General features: G+C 43.9%; 1 protein-coding gene across 10 annotated transcripts in view; it reads left to right on the top strand.

Annotated features, from left to right (window-relative positions):
* Window positions 1–17,130, top strand: part of C6H11orf24 (chromosome 6 C11orf24 homolog) — a 92,014-nt gene extending 74,884 nt beyond the window's left edge. For 7 of the 10 annotated variants that reach the window (XM_048949952.1, XM_048949956.1, XM_048949955.1 and 4 more), the window contains 3 exons: window positions 8,587–8,837; window positions 11,772–11,888; window positions 12,401–15,627. In XM_048949952.1, the coding sequence (XP_048805909.1) occupies window positions 8,681–8,837; window positions 11,772–11,888; window positions 12,401–13,512 (1,386 nt within the window). In that variant the 5' untranslated portion in view covers window positions 8,587–8,680 and the 3' untranslated portion in view covers window positions 13,513–15,627. Of the gene's footprint in view, window positions 1–7,432; window positions 7,538–8,586; window positions 8,838–11,771; window positions 11,889–12,400 lie in introns of all 10 variants that reach the window. The other 3 variants (XM_048949958.1, XM_048949962.1, XM_048949953.1) reach the window with 3 other exon arrangements.
* Window positions 17,131–19,837: the final 2,707 nt, after the last annotated feature.

The raw sequence follows: 19,837 nt of genomic DNA on the forward strand, positions 1-19,837 counted from the left end.
ATCAAATAATATAGATGGGAAGATAAAGCAGATAAAGTTTCAGAAATGAAACCTTTATTTTCTGTTGCTGTACTGCTGGGTAAAAATTGAGACTGCGGTAAGCATAGAAGCATCTGAGGGTGCTGTAAAAAAAATTCTGTATTTGAACCCTGTATGGAATGTGAAAGACTAGTTATAGGAATAATGCAACTTTTCACCTCTGTGCCTTTGGTACAAAGTCAAAGTGATATTTGCAGTAGTTGTTAACCTCTGCTGGTTAGCTGTGCTGCCTTGGCAGCCACAGAAATCACTGAGAGTAAGGAGAGGGAAGGATGTTTTCTTGTATGTTCTAATGGTTTAAGTTTAGCTTGGTATATGGCTCTCAGAAATCTGTGAGGGACCTACCATAGAAATGCCAGCAAGGGCTAGGAGAGCTGCTACTGTGTTTGATTCTCCTTTTGTTTAGAAAAATAGACTTTGCTAATCTTCCCCCCCCACCACGCATGGTGATTTCCATGTCCTTCAAGTTATCAAAATCGCAAAGCATGGAGGTGTGTGGCCAGCAACCTTCATTTGTAATTGCTGTAAATGTCTCCCTGGCTTGGAGATTTTGGACATAATCTTTTGATTTGTGCAAACGTACATATGGTGAAAATATCATGGGAGTTTATTGGCCTGTGGTAAGCTGGAATGTCTTCTTGCTGCATCTCACCTGGCAGTTCTTCTCTATAAAGCAACCTTTGTTTTTTAACAAGATTAAACAGGGAAGAATAAAAAAGACTCCTAGATTATAGGAGTTTTTTTGGTTGATTTGCTTTTGATGATGACCTACAGTGGAGGCAGATCGCTTTTGATTCAATTTTCTGCATTTCAGGGATTTGCACAAAGATCCTCCATCCTTAGAGAAAAGAGAGATCCAGCATCGCTCTCCTTAGTCCCATCTTTTAGGGCTGAGCAAAAAGATCCTAATGCAATGACTGCATGGGAAAGGAGAACTTCTCTGTTCCTCAGCTCTCCATGGTGTTACCTTATGCTTTTATAGTGTAGGGTACCGTCATGTCTTTGCATAGCCCTGCTCAAAGTCATGCACAGGCTTAACCTGCAGAGCCTTGTTTTTGGACAAAGCTTTTCTGTTTAAGTGGGAGCCTACTGGGGTGGTTTCTCTGGTGGTAACTGCTGAAAGCTGTTTAATTAGAAGCATGTGTCGTCAAATGCTCCTGTTCCTGTGAGACAACAGTGAACCTGAAAATTTGGTATCTTCTTTGGGTATGGGTCAGAACAGGCAAGGTTGCAGTTCTGCTGTACTGCACATTTTCATTGCTTGGAAGAATTTGTGTTGACAGATTTATAGTCTGTTCCCAGCTTTATACAGTTACCCTTTGGCAGTTCATCTCTCTTCATATGCAAAATGGAATTGTTTCACATATTCTGAAACAAGCTGCATTTTCACAAATGAAACAGCTGTCCAGTCATTTTTCACAGGAGAAGCCCGGTTGAGTAGTAGTTCTCACCATGTTAAGTACAGAACATGGGGGTGAACATGGGTGAGGAAGGACAGTGGGTGGTGCTGGGAGCGCTTCTTGTGTTTTAGACTTTGACATTTGTTTTTGTTGGAGGCAAGGCTTTATGTGTGATAGACATGAAGCCTCAGTGCATTGCACTGTCCTCATTAGTTAAGTAAGAACTGTGCAAACTGCCTTACGCTCAGTGATGGAAATGGGGAGGGCAGGTGGGGGCCGAGGTGCTCTGTGACATAGGAGGTGGATAAAGCTGATAGACATTCAAAACAAAACCAACTGAAACAAAGCCAACCGCAAAAACCACTGCTGCTCTATCTGCCACAGACTGAGTCAGTAGCACTGCATCACTCTCACAGGAAGCTGGAGGTAGAGAAAGAACCTGAGCTCTAGTTTTGTCAGCTGCCAGACATGGGCTCTAACCACTAAAACCTCTTTCCTCTCTGGGTTCTCCGTTGGGAAAGGAAGATCGAGTGAGTTGCTGATAATCTGGAGCCTGAAGGGTATAACACGTCATCTGGGGGAATGAAGTCTGTCATTCAGGTCCTGCAATTAGTCCATCTGTTACGTGGAAATAGATTCCCATTCTTTTTGCTGGACTATGGGGAGCTGGAGGGGACCTCTGGGCATCATCTAGTTCCAAGCTCCTGCTTCTGCTCCCTGTTGCTGTTACCAGAGAGCTTTACAGAGCGTAGCCTTGGCCCTGTTTCATGTGTCATACGTTGGTCAGCATGGAGCCTAAAGTGCTTTTTGCATGGGGAATGTGTGTGTGTCAGCCAAGTCTCCATGTGATCACGGAGCTTCTCTGCCAAACTTGGAGCTCCCACCACCCTTTGAAGAGCCTTTGAAGTGTTCCAATTACGCCAGAGTATTTTGTAAGGTCTGGTTGCATTAACTGTTTGGCCATTTACAAGCAGCAGAATGGATTTTCTTGCAGGTAGTCATAGGGGGCAGCTGGACACATGCTTGCTGCAGCAGCTGCAAACTTCTTTTGAAGATCACCGTTTCCACAGCAGACTTCAGAGCTTGTAGCAGCTCAAGAAGCCTCACCGGAGGCTGTCCTTAAGAATCAAATGTGGTGGAGTCTTTGTGGGCTCTGGCTTTGTAGGATTGGTTTTGCCTTCCTTGTGGACATAGGCAGGGAGAAACCCCAGCAGAGGCAGCACCACAGAGGGCACCACACTGGTATCCATTGAACGTTCTGTTCTGTTCTGTTCTGCCTGCTGCAGTGAGAAGTGCCTGCTGATGCAGATGAGTGCCAACTCCTCTGCAATACATGGCCAGCTGTGCGGTGCTACGCTCTGAAGAAGCTGTGTGATAGCAGAAGGAATATAAATGACATTCTTCCTGACTCGCACCAGCATCTTATTTCAGAGCACATGCAACTTGTGTCCTGGTGTAGCAGCAGATGGTACTTCTCTTTGTGGAAAGGTCTCACTCCTGGCAAGGAATAGGGAGATGTTCACCCAAGAACATTTTTGTGGAAGTTACTTCTGTGGATGTAATGATTCAATGCTGTTAAACATTCTAGGCAATTCTTGTAGAAAATGAGTGGGTTTTATACATCTCTGTCCTTATGGTGAGCTACTAGAAAGTTTGTGAGCTGCTCTGGGTCACATCATCTCCCAGTGGTTATCAGATACAGCTTGCTGGGCAGCAGACTAGCCTGGCTGGCATATCCATGGCTGACTTCTAGGTGTGTCTTTCATGAAGATTCTCTTGGGGAGTACAAGAGCTCTGCACATCTCACTTTAGTCATTCTCCCAGTGGAATATTTTGTTAATACTGGAAGTGATGGGGCGAGTTTTCATTAGAACAGCAAATGAACATTTGACTGCAATAGCCTGGCTTTGTTAAGGAAGTAGGCTGCTTCACACAGCGTAAATGTCTTGGAAATGAAGGAATTGAGCTCACACTTAGGACCTGGTTGCCCAGAGCGGTTGTGGGTGCCCATCCCTGGAGGCATTCAAAGCTGGGCTGGATGGGGCCTTTGGCAGCCTGATCTGGTGGGGGGCAGCCCTACCCACAGCAGGGGATTGGGACTGGTTTTAAGGTCCCTTCCAACCCAAACTCTTCTATGATTTTATGACCTCCTACCCAGTCATCAGCAGTATATTCTCTGCCCTGTGATCCACAGCACTCCTGCTTCACCACATCTGATCAGTTTGTCCTTTGTTGTTTATAGCAGGGGACATTTTGTAGAAACAGCTGTGTAATTTGTCATTAACCCTCCTCAGGAACTAAGGGAACTTAATGACTCCAAGGCTGCTGTTCAGAGAGTGATGCAAGTTGCTCTGGCTGTGCTCAGCTAGCCATGGGTAGTGCTCAGTGGGAGATCTTGGGGAGGACATATTAATGGAGGTGTTGAACTTGCCTTTCAAACTGTATTTACTTGCTCTGGGGCAAGTTCTTTACATAATGTAGTTAAAATCGTCTGAAAACAATCTAAAGGGCCAGCTGTTTTTTTGTTTGTTTGTTTTTTCCTCTGGCAAAGTAACAAAGTGGTGTTCTTGCACATCCTCAACCTGATATATGTGGCAGACACTGTTGTAGATACAAATCAGGACCAAAGTAAAGCTTTCTTGATGGGATAAGTAGTTCCCTGCCATTATCCTCATCTCTCCCTCTCACCCACTGATGCAACTGTGATTCAGAAGTCAGCCTTATTTACTTGGGTGCTGCCCCTTCTGTTCCCAGACCTGCCTGTGTGTGCCACTTCAGGGACAAGCTTGGAAAGCCAAATGCTTCTCAAGATTGCAGCACAGGTTCTTTGCCTCCTATGTTCTGGCCTTGATTTGCAGGACAATATATGCATGTCTTTCCTTAGCAAAGCCTGGTTTAATTGTTTTCTAAAAGGTAAAATATACACTTGTTCTGATAGCTGACAACACACGCAATATTTAGCAACAATAGCAAGTTGAAGCCAGGCCTTCTGTCTTTTCAGCTTAATGCGAGAAATAGCCTCGTTGTTTATAGAGTGCATTCCACCCTTGTTTTCTCTGTGTTGTTGTTCTGAGGACACCAGGATCCTGTAGCGTGTCCTCACATTATTTCCCTGCAGCATGAGGAGCCTTGCTGAGTTCCATTCTGCTCTGGCCTGGCCCGTGGGAGCATGAACTGCATGAATGCCTTTCTTGCAGTGAAGAAAGAGATCGTGGTCCCTGCAGTTGTGTGTCATGTTCTTTTACTTGGATTCCTTTGGAGCAGTTCTGTGCTATACACCACCTGCTGTGCACCTTCCTACCTAAAACTGTGCTAAACCTCAAAGTTTCTTTGCACCTTCTGTCAGAAACAGGCAGACGTGCTGCAGGGGAATGGAAGATGATTTATTTGCAGCTCTCTGACCTTATTTCATGTCTAGTCCACGCACATGCACTTGTTAGTATGAGTTTTGGACCAGTATGTGCTGACTGCTCAAAACAGCACATACTGCCCTAAATGACTTGCTTTGTTTGCTCACTTTGCAGCTGTGATTTCTAACACACTCCTTCCCTCCTTCCACATATTGGTCTAATTGTACCTCATTCCTTTTGCCATGCTGTGTTCAGGCGGTGCACGTACCTTGCAGCTGCTTAACCAAGAGCAAAAGGCTGACCGAGAGGGCATGGAGCCAAGGGTTCATATTCAACATCAACCCATTCAAATGGATGTTGTTTGAAATAACACTTTGATTTTATTTATCTTCCCCTCCCTCCTCCCCCATCATAATTCCTTTGCTTGAGTTCAGGGAAATCAGCAAGAATGGAGGAACACTTCTGAAACCCAGCAGGCAGTGCCCTCTGGATGTCTGTGTACATTGCAAAGCCATCAGTCATTTAGTTGTTGACTCAAAGTTATTCTGGTTTTCCAGTGTGCTTGTTCCCTGTTGATTTGTAGCCACAGATGGTAAAAGTAAATTTTACACTTCTCAGAGTGTAGTTTTTTTCCCCCAGATTTTATTCCTTCGCTGTCTTTTGTGGTTTGTTTTGACTTTTAATTTCCTTGGGGGATGCTTTACATATGGAGAAGGTAGTGCTCAAAGAATGAATTGTGCCCTGATTTCTCAAAATTGCTTCTGATAGTGCTAGTGTTGATTTTTGTTGTTTCTGACTAAAGCAGAGGATGGTGTAATCTGGGGAGCAACAGAACTGGGAGGGGAAGCTTTAGCAAGTGCTCTTCTGGGACGTAGCTGTGTGGGGTGAGTGCTCAGTGGAGTTTCTTGGAGTTGGAGTACAAATGGAACCATATGGGATGGGTTAGAAGCATGAGGGGAATGAAGAAATAAAGCCTATTGCTTGTACTTATAACAGGCGGTGGTTAAGTTGGAAGAGTGATCTGTAAGTAATTTTGTCTCTTGCTATGGATGTATGGGATTGTGTGAAGGCTTGCTTAATGTGTGTGTAGTCTTGCCACCATACCACCTGTATTTACCACCTCCTGAGCACCAGCATTTGTGCCATGTAAGTATGTTCATACTATCTATTCTTAATCCCCTATTAGTGCTGTGATCAGAGCTCTCCCAGAACCTTTTGGTCATCAGGTCCAATGACTGATGGGCACCAGCCATGTTTAGAATCATAGAATCATTAGGGCTGGAAGTGACCACAAAGATCACCAAGTCTGACCACTAACCCATCCTCACTTTGTCTCTTAGTACCACATCTAAAGGTTTCTTGGAAACCTCCAGGGATGGTGACTCTACCACCTCTCTGGGCAGTCTGTGCCACTGCGTCACCACTCTTTCTGAGAAGAAAGGTTTCCTGATATCCAACCTGAAACTTCTCCGTGCAACTTGAGGCCATTCCATCTTGTCCTGTCACTGTTATCAGGGAGAAGATGCCAACCTCCACCTCTTTTTATGTTACTGTAGAGAGCAATAAGGTCACCCTTGAGCCCCCTTCATTCTCTGGCCTGGACAAAGGAGTAAGTGCATGTATTATTGCAGAACCTGTTCGCTCCTATTGACCCTTTTTAGGCTATAAAATATAATTTTTTTTAAGCCTTCTTACACCTCCTTACCTTGAGAGGGTAGTGCAAACATAAGCAGGACTCTCTTTAAAATATAAAGCTTACTCTTTAACATCTTTTTTCTGTGAGCCAAGTACTGCTTGCTGAATCTCTGCTGGTGACCTGTGAAACAAACAAGCAAAAAAAACCGGCAAAAATCCTGCAACTGTTTCTGTGTAAGGTGACAAGCTGATAAGCAGTGATCACCTGATTGTTGCACAGGGCTGTTGTTGTGCAATGCACAACTCTTCCCTTAGCAGAACTGGGCTGGCAGGACTAGATGGGGCTGGTGAGCTGCCTTTCCCTGCTGGGGCTTGAAATGCTTCCAACTGCCAGGTGGGACGACCCAGCATGAACTTCTGGCTGGAGTAAGAAACCTACTTGGAAAAAAACTCTTTTAATAATTAGGATAAATATGAGGTAAGCAGGAAGGGTGCATTGGGAAGCACGTGGCACTTCCTCATAGAACTTACAGAGTGACTAGGGATGCTGAATTTGATGCACTGCAACTTACGGTCAAGATTTGTTCCTACCTTTGACTTATTGGCAGCCCAGCACAGTCTGGAATAGCTGTTGATGTTTCACCCTTTTGCAGGGAGGGTAGTTTTTTGAGTTTAAACTTCTGTTACCCTGGTCAGGACTTTGGAAACTGGAGTAAAGAGAAAACGCAGGAAATTTCATTAAGGCATCAAAATGTCACGATCTAGAATTACTCATAAATATTATCATGGGCTTTCGTGGTTGGTGGGTGGAGGGCTCTAATGCAAGTTCTTAAATACCCAAATGTGGCTGGGACTGGAGTTCAGAGCTCAAGGTAAACCTTGCATGTGTGGTGGAATCGAGACTGTGGGCTTGTTGGATTGTTGGATGCTTTCTGCTGTGCTTATTTATACCATTCACACATGCAGCTCATCCTCTGTGCTATGATCTGTTTGTGTCTTCAAATGCAGTAGTCGTGTACACCTCTGAGACATCAGGCAAAGTTGCATCGTGACACTTCTTGAAGCACGTGATATGTCTTATAACTGTGGGATGAGGACTAAAGCTTGCTGTAGGTGAGAAAGAGAGTTGCCTTTAAAAGCTGCTTAGGGAAGAAGTCAACGTTTAGTCTGGTTCAGGCTGTTCATATAAAACTTGGGGGGTGGGGGGGAAATGGAAACAACCAGTGAGTCCAGATAGAAGCTGATGATCTGCTCCGAAGTCAATGGGAGCTGCTCAGTGACTGTAAGGATGAGATCCCATCTGCTGGGACTCTCTTGTGTGCATTGGTAACAAAGAAGAGGCATTGCCTATTAGTTGCTTTGTGTGGAGAAGAGGAGCCTTGCAATGGGTGTGAATCTCCTTCAGCAATAGCTGGTGTGTCTTACAGTATGAATTACTGGCTCTTGCTTGTTTTGAATCAACAATTTTGACAATCAGCAGGAAAATCAAAGCAGGAATGAACCAATCCTGATGCTTGATTGTGATTGACTTGGCACTAAGGCAGGGCTGGGTTCTGAGTATATGCAGGATCTGTAGATCCCTGTATTATCAGTATGCTCAGGCTGGTGAAAGCATGTCTGCTGAGTCTGAGGACGGATGAAGGATTCCAGACTGAGTCCAAAGGCACCGTATCTGTGCTGCTATGGGCGTTAAGTTTGGCTTTGTACATTCTGAGTATTTGACAACAGACAGATAAACTCTGCCAGCTGAAATCAGAGCAATAGGTAGCAAAGCTCTTCCTGCTCTTTGTGGAGATCTTGACTGTAGAAGATAAATTTCACATCCTTAAAAATTTTTCACCTTTGAATGTCAAGGAAAATAAAGGAATAAAGTATAACTTTAGTTACACTTTTAGCTTTTGAGTTGAGTTGTTCTCTATTGGAGTCTGAGAAAGGGAGAGCAAAGTGCTGTGTTTCCAAAGAAAGACACTGAACTTGGGAATAGGCTTTTCTCTTCCTGCCTCTGCTTCATTGCTTGTGTGCTGTGCAATGATACCAACTTGCTTTTTGTGCTTTTTTTTTTTTTTCTTTCCATTCCTGCTGTCAGGATTGTGTTTAGTAAAACCTTTTTTTTTTTTTTCAGCCTTTTCATATAAATCAGTTGTTTTCTTTTTCTTTTGTAGGGATACTGCAGCTGATCTGCAGCTGATATAAGAAAGCATTTCCCTGTACTGCAGGCTCCTGGAAAGAGAGCTGCCTGCAAGGCCAACCCTGAAGATGTGGACTGCCATTGTATTCTTCCTACTGATCTCCTTCTGTATATGCGAAAACAGATTTTCTGTCCTGAAAGCCAGAGGTGTGCATGTAGTGCAAATAAACAGGCTGACAACTGAAAAGCAATGCAGGCAGGCTTGTAAAGGCCCAGCTGCTTCAGGTAAGGTTCTCGTCCTTGGGCAGGAATTCCAGCTGATTTTTCCCTTCCTTAAAGGTTTCTTCTGCTCCCCTAATAACAACCTTTTTTTTTTTTTTCCATAGCTCCAGTTGTTTACAGGCATTTACGAGTATGGCTTCTTTGTGCAGTACTTTGGTGCTAAATAATTTCTGACAGCTTTGGTTAAATTGAATTCAGAACGATCATTTCCTATGGCCTTTCTAGCTTTTGTAAGAAACAGCATTCGTGTGCACTTAGTATGCGCTAGTAGCGTGCAAATGGTGTTAGGTCGCTTGACTTGGAGGGTAATTCCATGCTGCCAGATGTGTGCAAGTGAACAGAGCTATAGAGTAGACAGCTGCATTGGAATGAGTAGTCTTTGTTCACTGGTATTCGTGGTTTTGGGGTTTTTTTTCCCCCCCTTAGAAATGAGGCGTTAATTATCCTGCTATCAAGCACAGAATTAAACAAGACCAGGGAAGAGCTTTGTGATGTTTACCTCTGCGATGTCTTTATACTTCTAAAGTAGTCTTCAACTTCTAAACAAGTATTTCAGAGGTGTCCTTGTTAAGGACCCTAACTTACCTAGTCCCATCTAGTGAAAGCTTGTAGCACCTACAAAGAGTCAGTGATGCTGTGGTAGAGATTAGATGGTAAATTAATGTCTGAGATTGATAGGAACATCATAAGGATGCCTTCTTTTAACACCTAGAGTTTTTGAGCTCTTGGCAAGGATCTGCCAGCTGGGGATTCCTGGACTCCTGATGAGCAAGATGAACCCGTGTTGGAAAGCAAATAAGCTTCTGTTATTCCTTTTGCATCACAGGCCACACTCTAGCACTTTCCCAGGATGTTTCTGTGGTGGTTGGTCCAGGGCTGGGAATCTCAGTGTCTGAACAGACTGGCTCAGGGAGCAGTGCCACCTGGTCATCATTCTGGGTGAGGGAAAATACAATGTGTCTGCAAGAGCAAATATTCCCGCTCCCTGCTTCTCCAGTACTTGGTTTAGTACAGAAACCAGTATTTGGTTTCGGCTTGCCTTTGAGGATCTGTGATTTCTTTCCAGTGATAGCAGATTTAAAAATGAAATAAACCACTTTTGTATGGTGAGATCTTGATGTTTGTTGCCTACTTGCTTTCCTTTCAAAATGGCTCTGTACAGCTTTTGTTGTCCCTCCGGTTTCTGCTGCTTTTTCTACCTGAGGCCTCCTAATTGGAAGTGAGCAAAGAGGAGTGACTGGGGGGCAAGAGTCTTGCATTGGAAACATCAGCTGGAGCCTCGGTCTCCAGCTCCAGCTGGAGCACCCATCAGTCCACTTCTGTAGGAGTACTTTGCTGTCCTGGGGCAGCTGGGTGCATTTCCAATGGTAGCAGAAGTCAGAGTGCTGTAACAGTGGTGACCCCTCCATCCTTTTCTGAACTATTTTGAACTGATTTAAACTGACTGAGATACGTACTAATGCAAAGTATGGTGATGGCTTTTTGTTCACCCAAGAAGCAAGAAATGATACAACTTCCAATGGTAGATGGTCTGTGATTCTCTTCTAGCATAGTTTATCAAGAGAGGAACAGAAGGTGAGATTGGGAAATGGCACATTCAGCTGTAGGTACAGGGATTTCTTCAAGCTCATAATTTTTCTCCAAATTCTTCTGGTAACAGTGGTAGTGTAAATGTTTTATTATGAAAACTTCAAGCCTCTGATATCCTTAATATTCTCAGTGAAGGTAACTCTCCTGGTAGATAAGAGCTTTAAATGCCATATGTACCACATGTGCCTGTTCTTTGCCCTTTCTTACACTTCTAATAGAACACAGAAATGACCTGCTGCTACTACTGCACATTGAAGTTCTCTTTAATCTGCTGATGGGTGGTCAGTTGGTGATGATTCATCACAAACTGAGTGTTCTGTTATCTTCTCCTGTGGCTGCTTGTTACAACATGCGATATTTCCCAGTCCCTGAAATGAACCCCTTGGTAGGTGATATTAACATAGAATTGCAGCATAGCTAAGTCACCAAGGGATCTGTTGAATATATCTGTCGTCCAAAGCCATGTCAAAGCAGAACCAGCGTAGATCAGGCTGTTCAAGGACTAATGGAGGGTATATAATCTCCCAGGCTTCCAGCCCAGCATTTGACTGCCCTTATGGTGGAAGCTCATTTTTCCCTTTGTGTTGAGATGGAGTTTGCTGTGTTGGCACTCGCTGTCTGCTGCCTCTCCCTGTGTGCCCTCAAGAAGAATTTGGCTCGTGAGTGGCATTCCCTTCCAGTACGTGGATGAGGAGAGCAATGAGAATTTCCTCTTTGCCTTCTCTTCTTCAGAATGAACAAATCCAGTGCACTCCGGCCCCTCTTGTAAATCAAGTGCAGCAGCCTCCCTATTATCTAGTAGCCTCCCTGGACTCACTCCAATATGTCGATGCTGCTTTTGTATGTTAAGGAGCCCCAAGCAGAGCACAGTGTTTGAGATGTGCTGGTTGGAGGATGCTCATTTCTTCCTCAAAGCTTGTTTGTGTGTACGCAGACAAGGACAGAAACAAGCTAATGAGTTAGAAGGGATGCCAGGAGGGGGAGTTCCTTCTGTGAGCTTATTTAACTTGTTGGGATTTGACTGACTGAAATGCAATTTCTGTGATGCCTCCCCTGGCTAGTGGTATTGTGGTTCAGCAGCTAAGGAATAAATTTCTTTGCAACTTCAAGCACTGAGATGAGAGCCATCTCCTGTGGGTGACAGATGTCATCTCAGCTGCAACTCACTTTTTCTTTTTTTTTCTTCATTAAGACATCTAGTTGGATGCTAGCATTTAAATGGGATCTAGGCAAGCTTTTGAAGAATATGACTTTAGGTGAAGTCTGTTCTGGCCTGAAGGATTTTGAGGGTTCTATGTGTGTTTTACCAGGACTATTAACCAATTACCTGTCTACTGCTGTTTTTAGGTAACCATCAGTGCAACTGGTCTGTGTCCTACCAGAGTCACTGCGTCCTCTTGCGGTGTGACCGGCTAAGCGTGTGCCAGGATGCTGGAGACCAAGACATCAGAGATCTGCTGGGAGGTAATGCCGTACTTCAAACTCTTGCTAAATCCAAGATCTGATCCTTTTGCCTTAAATTAAGACCATCACTGGCAAGGGAGATGGGTTGTGAAAATACCTGCATAATGATTCTGTAAAATGGAAGAATTGTTATACTTGTCTGGTAACAGCTCTGGCACTTATGTGTGCATGATGGGTAACTTTTATTGGCCTCTCTATTTTAAAGGCATGATTCATTCAGGCCATTTGCATTCCACACTCTGTCCTTTGAAAAATAAAGGCATAACAGATGTACTTGCTTGGTTTTTTTTTAAGAGAAAGGGAAAATATTTTGGCATTGTTTTTTTCTTTTTTTTTCCTGGAATTGCCAGGATTTTTGTGCCAGAGGCTGCTTGTACAATGAGTGCAGCCTTAGTAACATTGCAGTTTCAAGGCAGAAAGTTGAAAAGTCACCTCAAGCATGTGTGAGTAAGGTCAGATTTGGGCTTCAGAGTTTTATTTTTAGGGAACTCATTGTTTCTTTCTCTTTAAAGAAGTTGTCTTCGGGGAAACTCTCCTGTTTCACCACCAAAGCTATCAACAGGAAAAAAAGAGGTCAGTAAATGCACAGGTTGAACAGCGCAACAGAGAAAACCTGTTTTTTTCAACCACTCAGGCTTACAGGATACGCTTGAGGCATTTGCTTGCTGCTGACTCAGCAAATACAGGAGCAACAACAGCTGCAAGCAACAGTACCACCACAACAGTGACTGCCAGCACTACCACAGTCGTATCGACTGGCACAAATATGACTGTCTTCACTGCGACTTCTGAAACAACTACCAAAGCTTCCAATGCCTCTGGAAGTCTCCAGACTACAGCCATGTCATCCACTGTCTTTTCTCCCTCTCCTGTTAATGTTACTGCTTCCACTCCCAGCAATGTCACCGAGCTTCCGATCACCACTGAAAACTTAGGAAATAGTAGCTTTGGTTCAGTACTGCCTCCTTCTTCCACTTCTCCTCCCCTTGCTGCCACTTCTGAAGCAGGTACGAGTGAAACACAGCAGTTTAACCCAGTGAGCACATCCCGCTCCAGTAACCTCACTTCTGTTGAAGTTGGGCTGAAGACACCAAGCCCACCATTAAACACCTCCACCCAGCAGGATGCCCAGACCTCTGCTGCACTCACCACCTCTGTGAGTCCACATTCTGTGAAGCCAACAGCTGTAACGTTGCCAAAAACAAGTAAAGCCTCGACATTCTTGAGTGAATCATCTTCTTTTCAGGGTTCTACCAAAGGTGCCACGGTTTTAACTATTGGCCCTACATCAGAAGCTATGACTGAGCATGGAATAAGGTCGACATCTCACGTTCCCTCTACTAAGCATACAGCCACAGCTCCAGCAAACTCACCTGGTACAACAGCATTGAGCATTGCAGAGACTCAGGGCACGAACAGTGAATATCTTCTCATCGCTGCTGAGCCTCTGACTCAGTACTTAGTGGATAAGAGTTTGCTTCTTGCAGTGCTTTTATTTGGTACTTTTTTTTTAATAACTGTTATAGTTCTTTTTCTCATGCAGGCTTATGAAAGTTACAAAAAGAAAGATTATACGCAAGTGGATTACCTGATCAATGGAATGTATGTGGACTCAGAGATGTGAAAAGGTGGGGATAAAGTAATGGGTAAGAGAGACGGAAAGGAGACTGAAAACCTACCCAACTTTGTCTTTCCCATTTGCCTATCACACAAACTGAAAGTGCTTCCAAAGTTACTTCTGGTGCAATTTAGGAGAAATGCCATGTACTGTAGTAAGAAAAAAAAATATATATATATATATTTTTATTCAACTGCAAGAGATTGCTTTAAGAATAGCCATTCTTAAAACTTTTCCATAATGCACAATAGTTTTGGCCGTTATTTTTCATTGCAAAGCTAACCTATCAAGAGGTAAGACGACGTCCTCTGAAAATGACGTGGTGCTTTTTGCACTGTTAGAGCGCGAGTTCATCATGTTTCATTGGCTTCATGTGCTCCTCTCTGGAAATGAAGTGAAGGATGCTCCCAGCTCTTACAAAATGCTCTGGCATCACTAGACGAGAAGTGTGGGGTATTGCCACAACAGGGAGCTTCTAATCCAATGTCATGTTTCGGTACGCTTCTTGCTTATTAAGAGGTCTGTTTACAAGGCATTGTAAACACTGTTCACTGCTAACCCAAGATATCTTTTCACCATGGAGCAGATTACTGTGCCTCTACATTTACATGATCTTATTTTTGTATTCATTCAATAAATGGGGCTCTGGAAGGGCATATCTTGTTGCATTTCTGTTTTCATTCCTGTCCTTGCCAGCTTAGCAGCAGACAAGTGGCCTTTTGGGGCTTATGCAGATGAGCTCTGCTTGAATGTTCCAACTACAAGGTCTTAGAAGGCTGCACTGGAGGTGTGACCATGCCGTGGAAAATGCTGATCGTGGAAAATGCTGATCGTCTTTCCAAGTATGGCTTCTGTTCTTTCAGAGTGTTATGCTGCCATTCTCCCAGGTATGCAGACACATTTAGTGTGCTTATTCATTGCTGTGAATGGAGCATCAAGCTTTCTCATTCTTGCATTCTGGACCAGCTTAGAGTCACCAATCATCTGGAACTCTTACTGCACCTGTACACACAGCTGATCTCAGACCTGCAGTTGAGAGAGAGTAGAAAGCACTTGATTTTTCAGCAAACATTCTTCAGTGTTTAATTTCACTCTTATTTGAGTGGGGAATGCTAGCAAAACATGAGATCAGTGTGCGCTGTATTTCTTTTAACTGGACTGATGCATCCGATGCAGTGTTGGGAACGTCCCTCAGTATAGCTTGGGAATTGAAGCCAGTTGAGATGCCTGGGAGTCAGCACGACTGCTCTGAGCTATTAGCAGATGTCAGGCAGATACTCCACAACTGCGAAGTCCAGAGACTTATATTTACATAGAGATCTCAGGTTTCACCTTAATTGCATGACTTAAGCAGGTGAGTCACTAACCACAGACCTAAGCATGTGGTCTTTGCACTGTATTCAAGATACTGAGATAAGAGCTGTCTCAGCTCCCTGCTGTCTCCTGAGTAAGGACCTGGGTGTTACCTTGGATTCAGTTCTCTACTTTTTCTCCTCATTTAGACATCTCAAATAGGTGCTTGCTTTTAGGTAGGGTGAGTCCAGTTAATAATGCTCTCTGTTTTAATCTCTTGCTGTGTGAGTGAATTCTTCTCTGCAGGAAGTGCCTTCCTGCATAAAGAGTTGGTGTTGCAGCTGTTATGTAGTAATTTTTTTTTTTTCAAGTTACCTGAGCCATTACATAAGGGCAAACTTTGTAATTGCTGGAATTGAAATAGCTTATCTTGGAAAAAAGAATTTTTTTGGATGAACTTCACGCCAACTATAGCCTTATTTCTGTTGGTCTCTGTGGATCTCCTCATTGAAGAACAGAAGTCAGATGCCAGATTCTGTGGAGTGGAGCAGAAGCTTGTAAAGTTACATTAATTATTTGTTCTTCTCTTTAAAGTGATTTTAGAGCCCTGTACTGATTTCTCAGAGCAGAAAGGGGCCTGCTTAAGATTGTTTTCTTTTCTAAAAACAGACACTTCTTAGGGTTTGTTTATTAAAACACAAACAAAGCCCTGCAGGGATAGTTTAAGTATGTATGATATAATTACGAGAGTTGGACTTGGGCTACAACTGTATTTACAAGTCTGAAGGAGTTTCTCATGGACAGAATGAGGGTGTTACAACTGCATCGCAGCTGAAAGAAACCACTATCATAAAAATCCTTGTGGCTTCTCGACAGGTTCCTACAGGAAGGTGACTCCTCGTCAGAAGCTTTTTGCAGTTCCCACAGCCCCAAGTATGTGTACATCTTGCTCTCCTCCTCGCATCCTGGCACAGTTTGTCATGTTTTGTTCTTACTGAAGTAATGGCACTTCCAGCTGTGGATTACTGTCTCAGCAGAAACTGAAGTTTTTATTTCAAGTCAGAGCACTGGAGCATGTCTTGCCTGGTGCAATTTTACATACAAGATAGAGATCATCATGCAAACCATAATGACCTCAAAGCATAGTGCCAGCTGGTGACACAGCAAGTAAGTTCTTTGCATCCCAGTGTTTGTGAGACAAGACCGGTTAATGCATTAAAAATAATTGTCTGGAGCATAGCCTCTAAAACTCAAAGTGTATTTTGGGGCTTGTACATTGAAACCAGTTGTAAAGATTTAGCAGCTTTGCTGCTTTTATAATGTGTTCGCATCCTGCTACTCAATGGACATGGGAGAGGGGTGGGCAGTGGGCCTGTAGAAGCTGGGTTGCACATGGGGTCCTCCGAAGGGCTCTGCTCTAGCAGTGGCTTGATACACAGGTCAGAAGGTATGAGAGCTTCCTCCCTGCTGGCTCTTTATGTGTTGGAGGCCATCAACAGCAAACTGTTTCTACCTCAAACCCATTTGTTCTGTTGGGGTGACAGCCTGCCTTCCAGAACATATCCCTTTTTCTTGGTAGAGTGCTGCAGTAGTTAACAGCAAGTATGTTAAACAAGGAAATGCAACACCTTTTGAATGTTTGCTTGCTGAATTCCTGGTGTAACAATAGTCAGGGTCCTACCATGCTATCTGCCAAAAACAACACTCTGCTGCTGTGAAGCATAGCATATTTGATGCACACTGGGTTTCAACCTGCTGCATGGCCTCTTTCTTGATAAAACACAGGAACATCCTGGAATTAAATTTAGATTTCATTACTTCTAGTTCCACCTCTCTAGTATTTATTTGCCTGTAGAAGTATGCTGTTCTAGATGGCAGAGAAGAAAGGATTAAATTAATACTGAGCTGTTTAAAGGAAAAATCAGAATGAACGGCTTGTAGACGGAACATGTGGGTTTATAATATGCCATGTGGTGTCCAGAGTAGGGGAGTGTAATCTGGACTAGAGTGTTATCTTTTAAAGCAGCTGATGGAGGTAATAAAAAAACACATGGGAAGCTTTGGAAACAGGTATGTGTGCAATTGGTTTCTCTGGATTTGTCTCATGGTTGCTCATTTCTGGCATTAAAGGAAGAAACCTGAGCCCTGCCCTACTGAAGCATTTCTAAGGATTTCTTCCTTTGTGGGTTTTCTGGTATGTAGTAAATACAAGTTCACAATAACAGCATCTCCCCTAGCCAAGGCAGCTCTGGTTGTTTCTTCTCTATGGCCTCAAAGCCTCATGAAACTTCATTACCTCTGTTGCACTTGGCTGAAATTGGTCTATGTGTTCAAAAGGAAATGCTCTCATCCTTCACAAAATAAGGGCCTGTAAGCCTGTGCTTTTCTAGAAAAAAACAGCAGGAATAACCCAGAGCTAGGATGACTCCTGTTTGCTAGAATATCTAGGTAGGTCAAGGGCTCTGCTTTGATATGTTCGTTTTACTAAACGGCTGCTTCTCATGGGCAAAGCTGGTCTTTGCTGTACAGCATTTTGGGCCAACATCCTTGTGCTCCCATGTCTTTGGACCAGATAAACCTGATCTCCTGTGAACACGCTTATGCTGTTCAGTGTAATTGTCCAGCCTGTGTCCAAACAGCCCAGCTGTGGATCAGGAGGGTGTAGCAGCACGTTATCCTATGCTCTGTGTTTCTTACAGTCTTGTCTTCCTGTGCTTCCTGGGCGTGATTGAGTGCTGAGACACCGCTGCTTTGACTGAGCTGTGCCAGCAGGCTGTGCTGCGGGGCAGCTCTTCTGCAGCCTGCCTGCTCAGCACGCCTCTGGCAGGGAAGCCCCAAAGGGTCTGGGAAAAGAGGCTCTGCCTAATCTTGGGCTTCCTGCTTAGCCTTGGGAGATGCTTCGCTTGTGCCTTGGCTGGAGTTCTGTTTGGATTACCAACTAGATTTGAAGGAGAGATCTTTTGCTGGTGCACAGAACTTGCCCCACATCCTGCTGCTCCCAGTAAATGGGCTAAAACTATTTGAACAAGAATGTGCAGTCTGTTTGTAAAAGCAAACAACTTATCTTTGTGAAAAGCAACGCATGTTTTAACCCCTTCAAGCTGGGGCAAGTGAAAGCAATTATGTTGGTTTGAGGGTCGTGAACCTGGGCAAGTGGTTCCTGTTCTTTAGTGGAAGCAGATGAAATTCCCAAAGCTTGTAAATGTAAACACTGTTAAATCCTCCAGCATAACTCCTGTGAAACTAAGGGATGGAGAAGAAAGGATGAGAGGTTCAGTCAGCCTGAAAATGCTCACATTTAGAGGTCACCATTCATAGCTAGATGGGAAGCAAAACAGGTCAGGAGATAACCAAATATTAAAATAGAATTCATTGGAGATCTCAGACACTCAGATTCAGATTAGAATCATAGAATGTCCTCAATGGGAAGGGACCCTTAAAGGCTGTCTCCCCTGCTATGAATAAGGACACCGACAGTTCCATGGTGAGAGTTTTCAAAGGTACCTAGCAAGGGGCATTAAAATCCCAAAGTTCTGCTGTGATTTCTCACACGTGCCTCCCCTTGCTGTAGGTGCACTTCTGGAGAAATTTGCCTCACCTTTGGTCAGTGCAGCTAAGCTGTGTTCACATACCACACAGACAGGGCCTTAAAAACTTTTCTTACTGAGCATTACCACCTTTTGATTTTGAGCAAAAGTGCGTGTACTTGTGTGTGAATTTTTCCCATTGAAAGAAAGCACAAGTCTTGTATTGATTTTTTTTCTCCTGAGGCTCATGTTGCCATTTTAATTTATTTGTTTGCCTTTTTCCAACTTCAGAAGCAGTAAAGATTTAAGCACTCCTGATTCCGATGCTCAAGTACCTCTTGTGCAATACCACTGCAGTGGTGGAATGCTTCACTCAGAAGAGCAGATAAGATGGAATGAGAAAATCCTGGGACAGAGTGCCATTATCGTGTTCCTGGGAGAAGGTGGCTTTGAACTAGTTCTCTCCATGTGCCTCTCAGTGAATATTCCCAACAGTGAGAGACAGCAGTACTGCTGTGCATTATAAACCAATGTCTAGAGATTCCAGAGGGGAAAGCTGTCCAGTCTGTAGGATAAAAGTCAGTTCTTCTATCTCGCTGTTCTATTTGTTGGGTCAAAGTGTATTGCAAGGATGTTGTCAGGGTTGAAGGCAGTTATATTGCTGTTGTCTTGTTGATTTGACATGTTTCTAAATGAGGGTCTCTTCTGTAAGAGAGGAGTCTGGTCCCCCACCATTTGTGACATGCAGTGAGCATCCCGTTTTGGAGGAAATGGTAAACCTCATTAACACAGCCTCTGCGCCTCTCCTAGATCACACGCAGCCCTGGGGTTTGTTTGTAGCCAAGCAGAAAGCTTTTTCAAAAGATGATCTCATTGCTTTAAAACCACACGCATGTGAACCAAATTGGGAAGGGGAGCAGTGGCTGGAAGGGATGGAGGGCTCCACATGGACAGCACATGTATGTGGCTTGCATGGGGACAACCTGTGTGTTTCACCATAAGCCTCAGTTCTGCCATCAGCATGCATGGAGCAGAGGAGAGTGTCCTTTTCTTTGAGTGTTTGCAGTTTTGTTAATCAGCAGGGAGTTCTGGAAAATGTTAGTGAGAGCTGTCAGGCTGTAATGAGCTCCCAAGGGAATGAGCAACAGCCCAGGGGAGTTCAAAGCCTTGAAGGGCTATTGTAGCACAGGACAAATCCTAAGGATGAATAGGATCGTGGAGTAGTTTGAGTTGGAATAGACCCTTAAGGGCCATCTGGTCCAACTTCCTTGCAACAAACAGGGACACCTACACTACATCAGATGCTTAGAGCCTGTCCAGCCTCACCTTCAGTATCTCCAAGGATGAGGCACCTACTGCTTCCATGGGCAACTTGTGTCAGTTCCCACCCTTATTTTAAAAACTTTTTTCTTATATCCAATCAACATCTTCCCTCTTTTAGTTTGAAACCATTTCCCCTTGTCCTGTCACAACAGCCCCTGCTAAAGAGTCTGTCCCCTTCCTTTTTACAG

The sequence above is a fragment of the Lagopus muta genome, chromosome 6, assembly GCF_023343835.1.
Source record: "Lagopus muta isolate bLagMut1 chromosome 6, bLagMut1 primary, whole genome shotgun sequence".
Lineage (NCBI taxonomy): Eukaryota > Metazoa > Chordata > Aves > Galliformes > Phasianidae > Lagopus > Lagopus muta.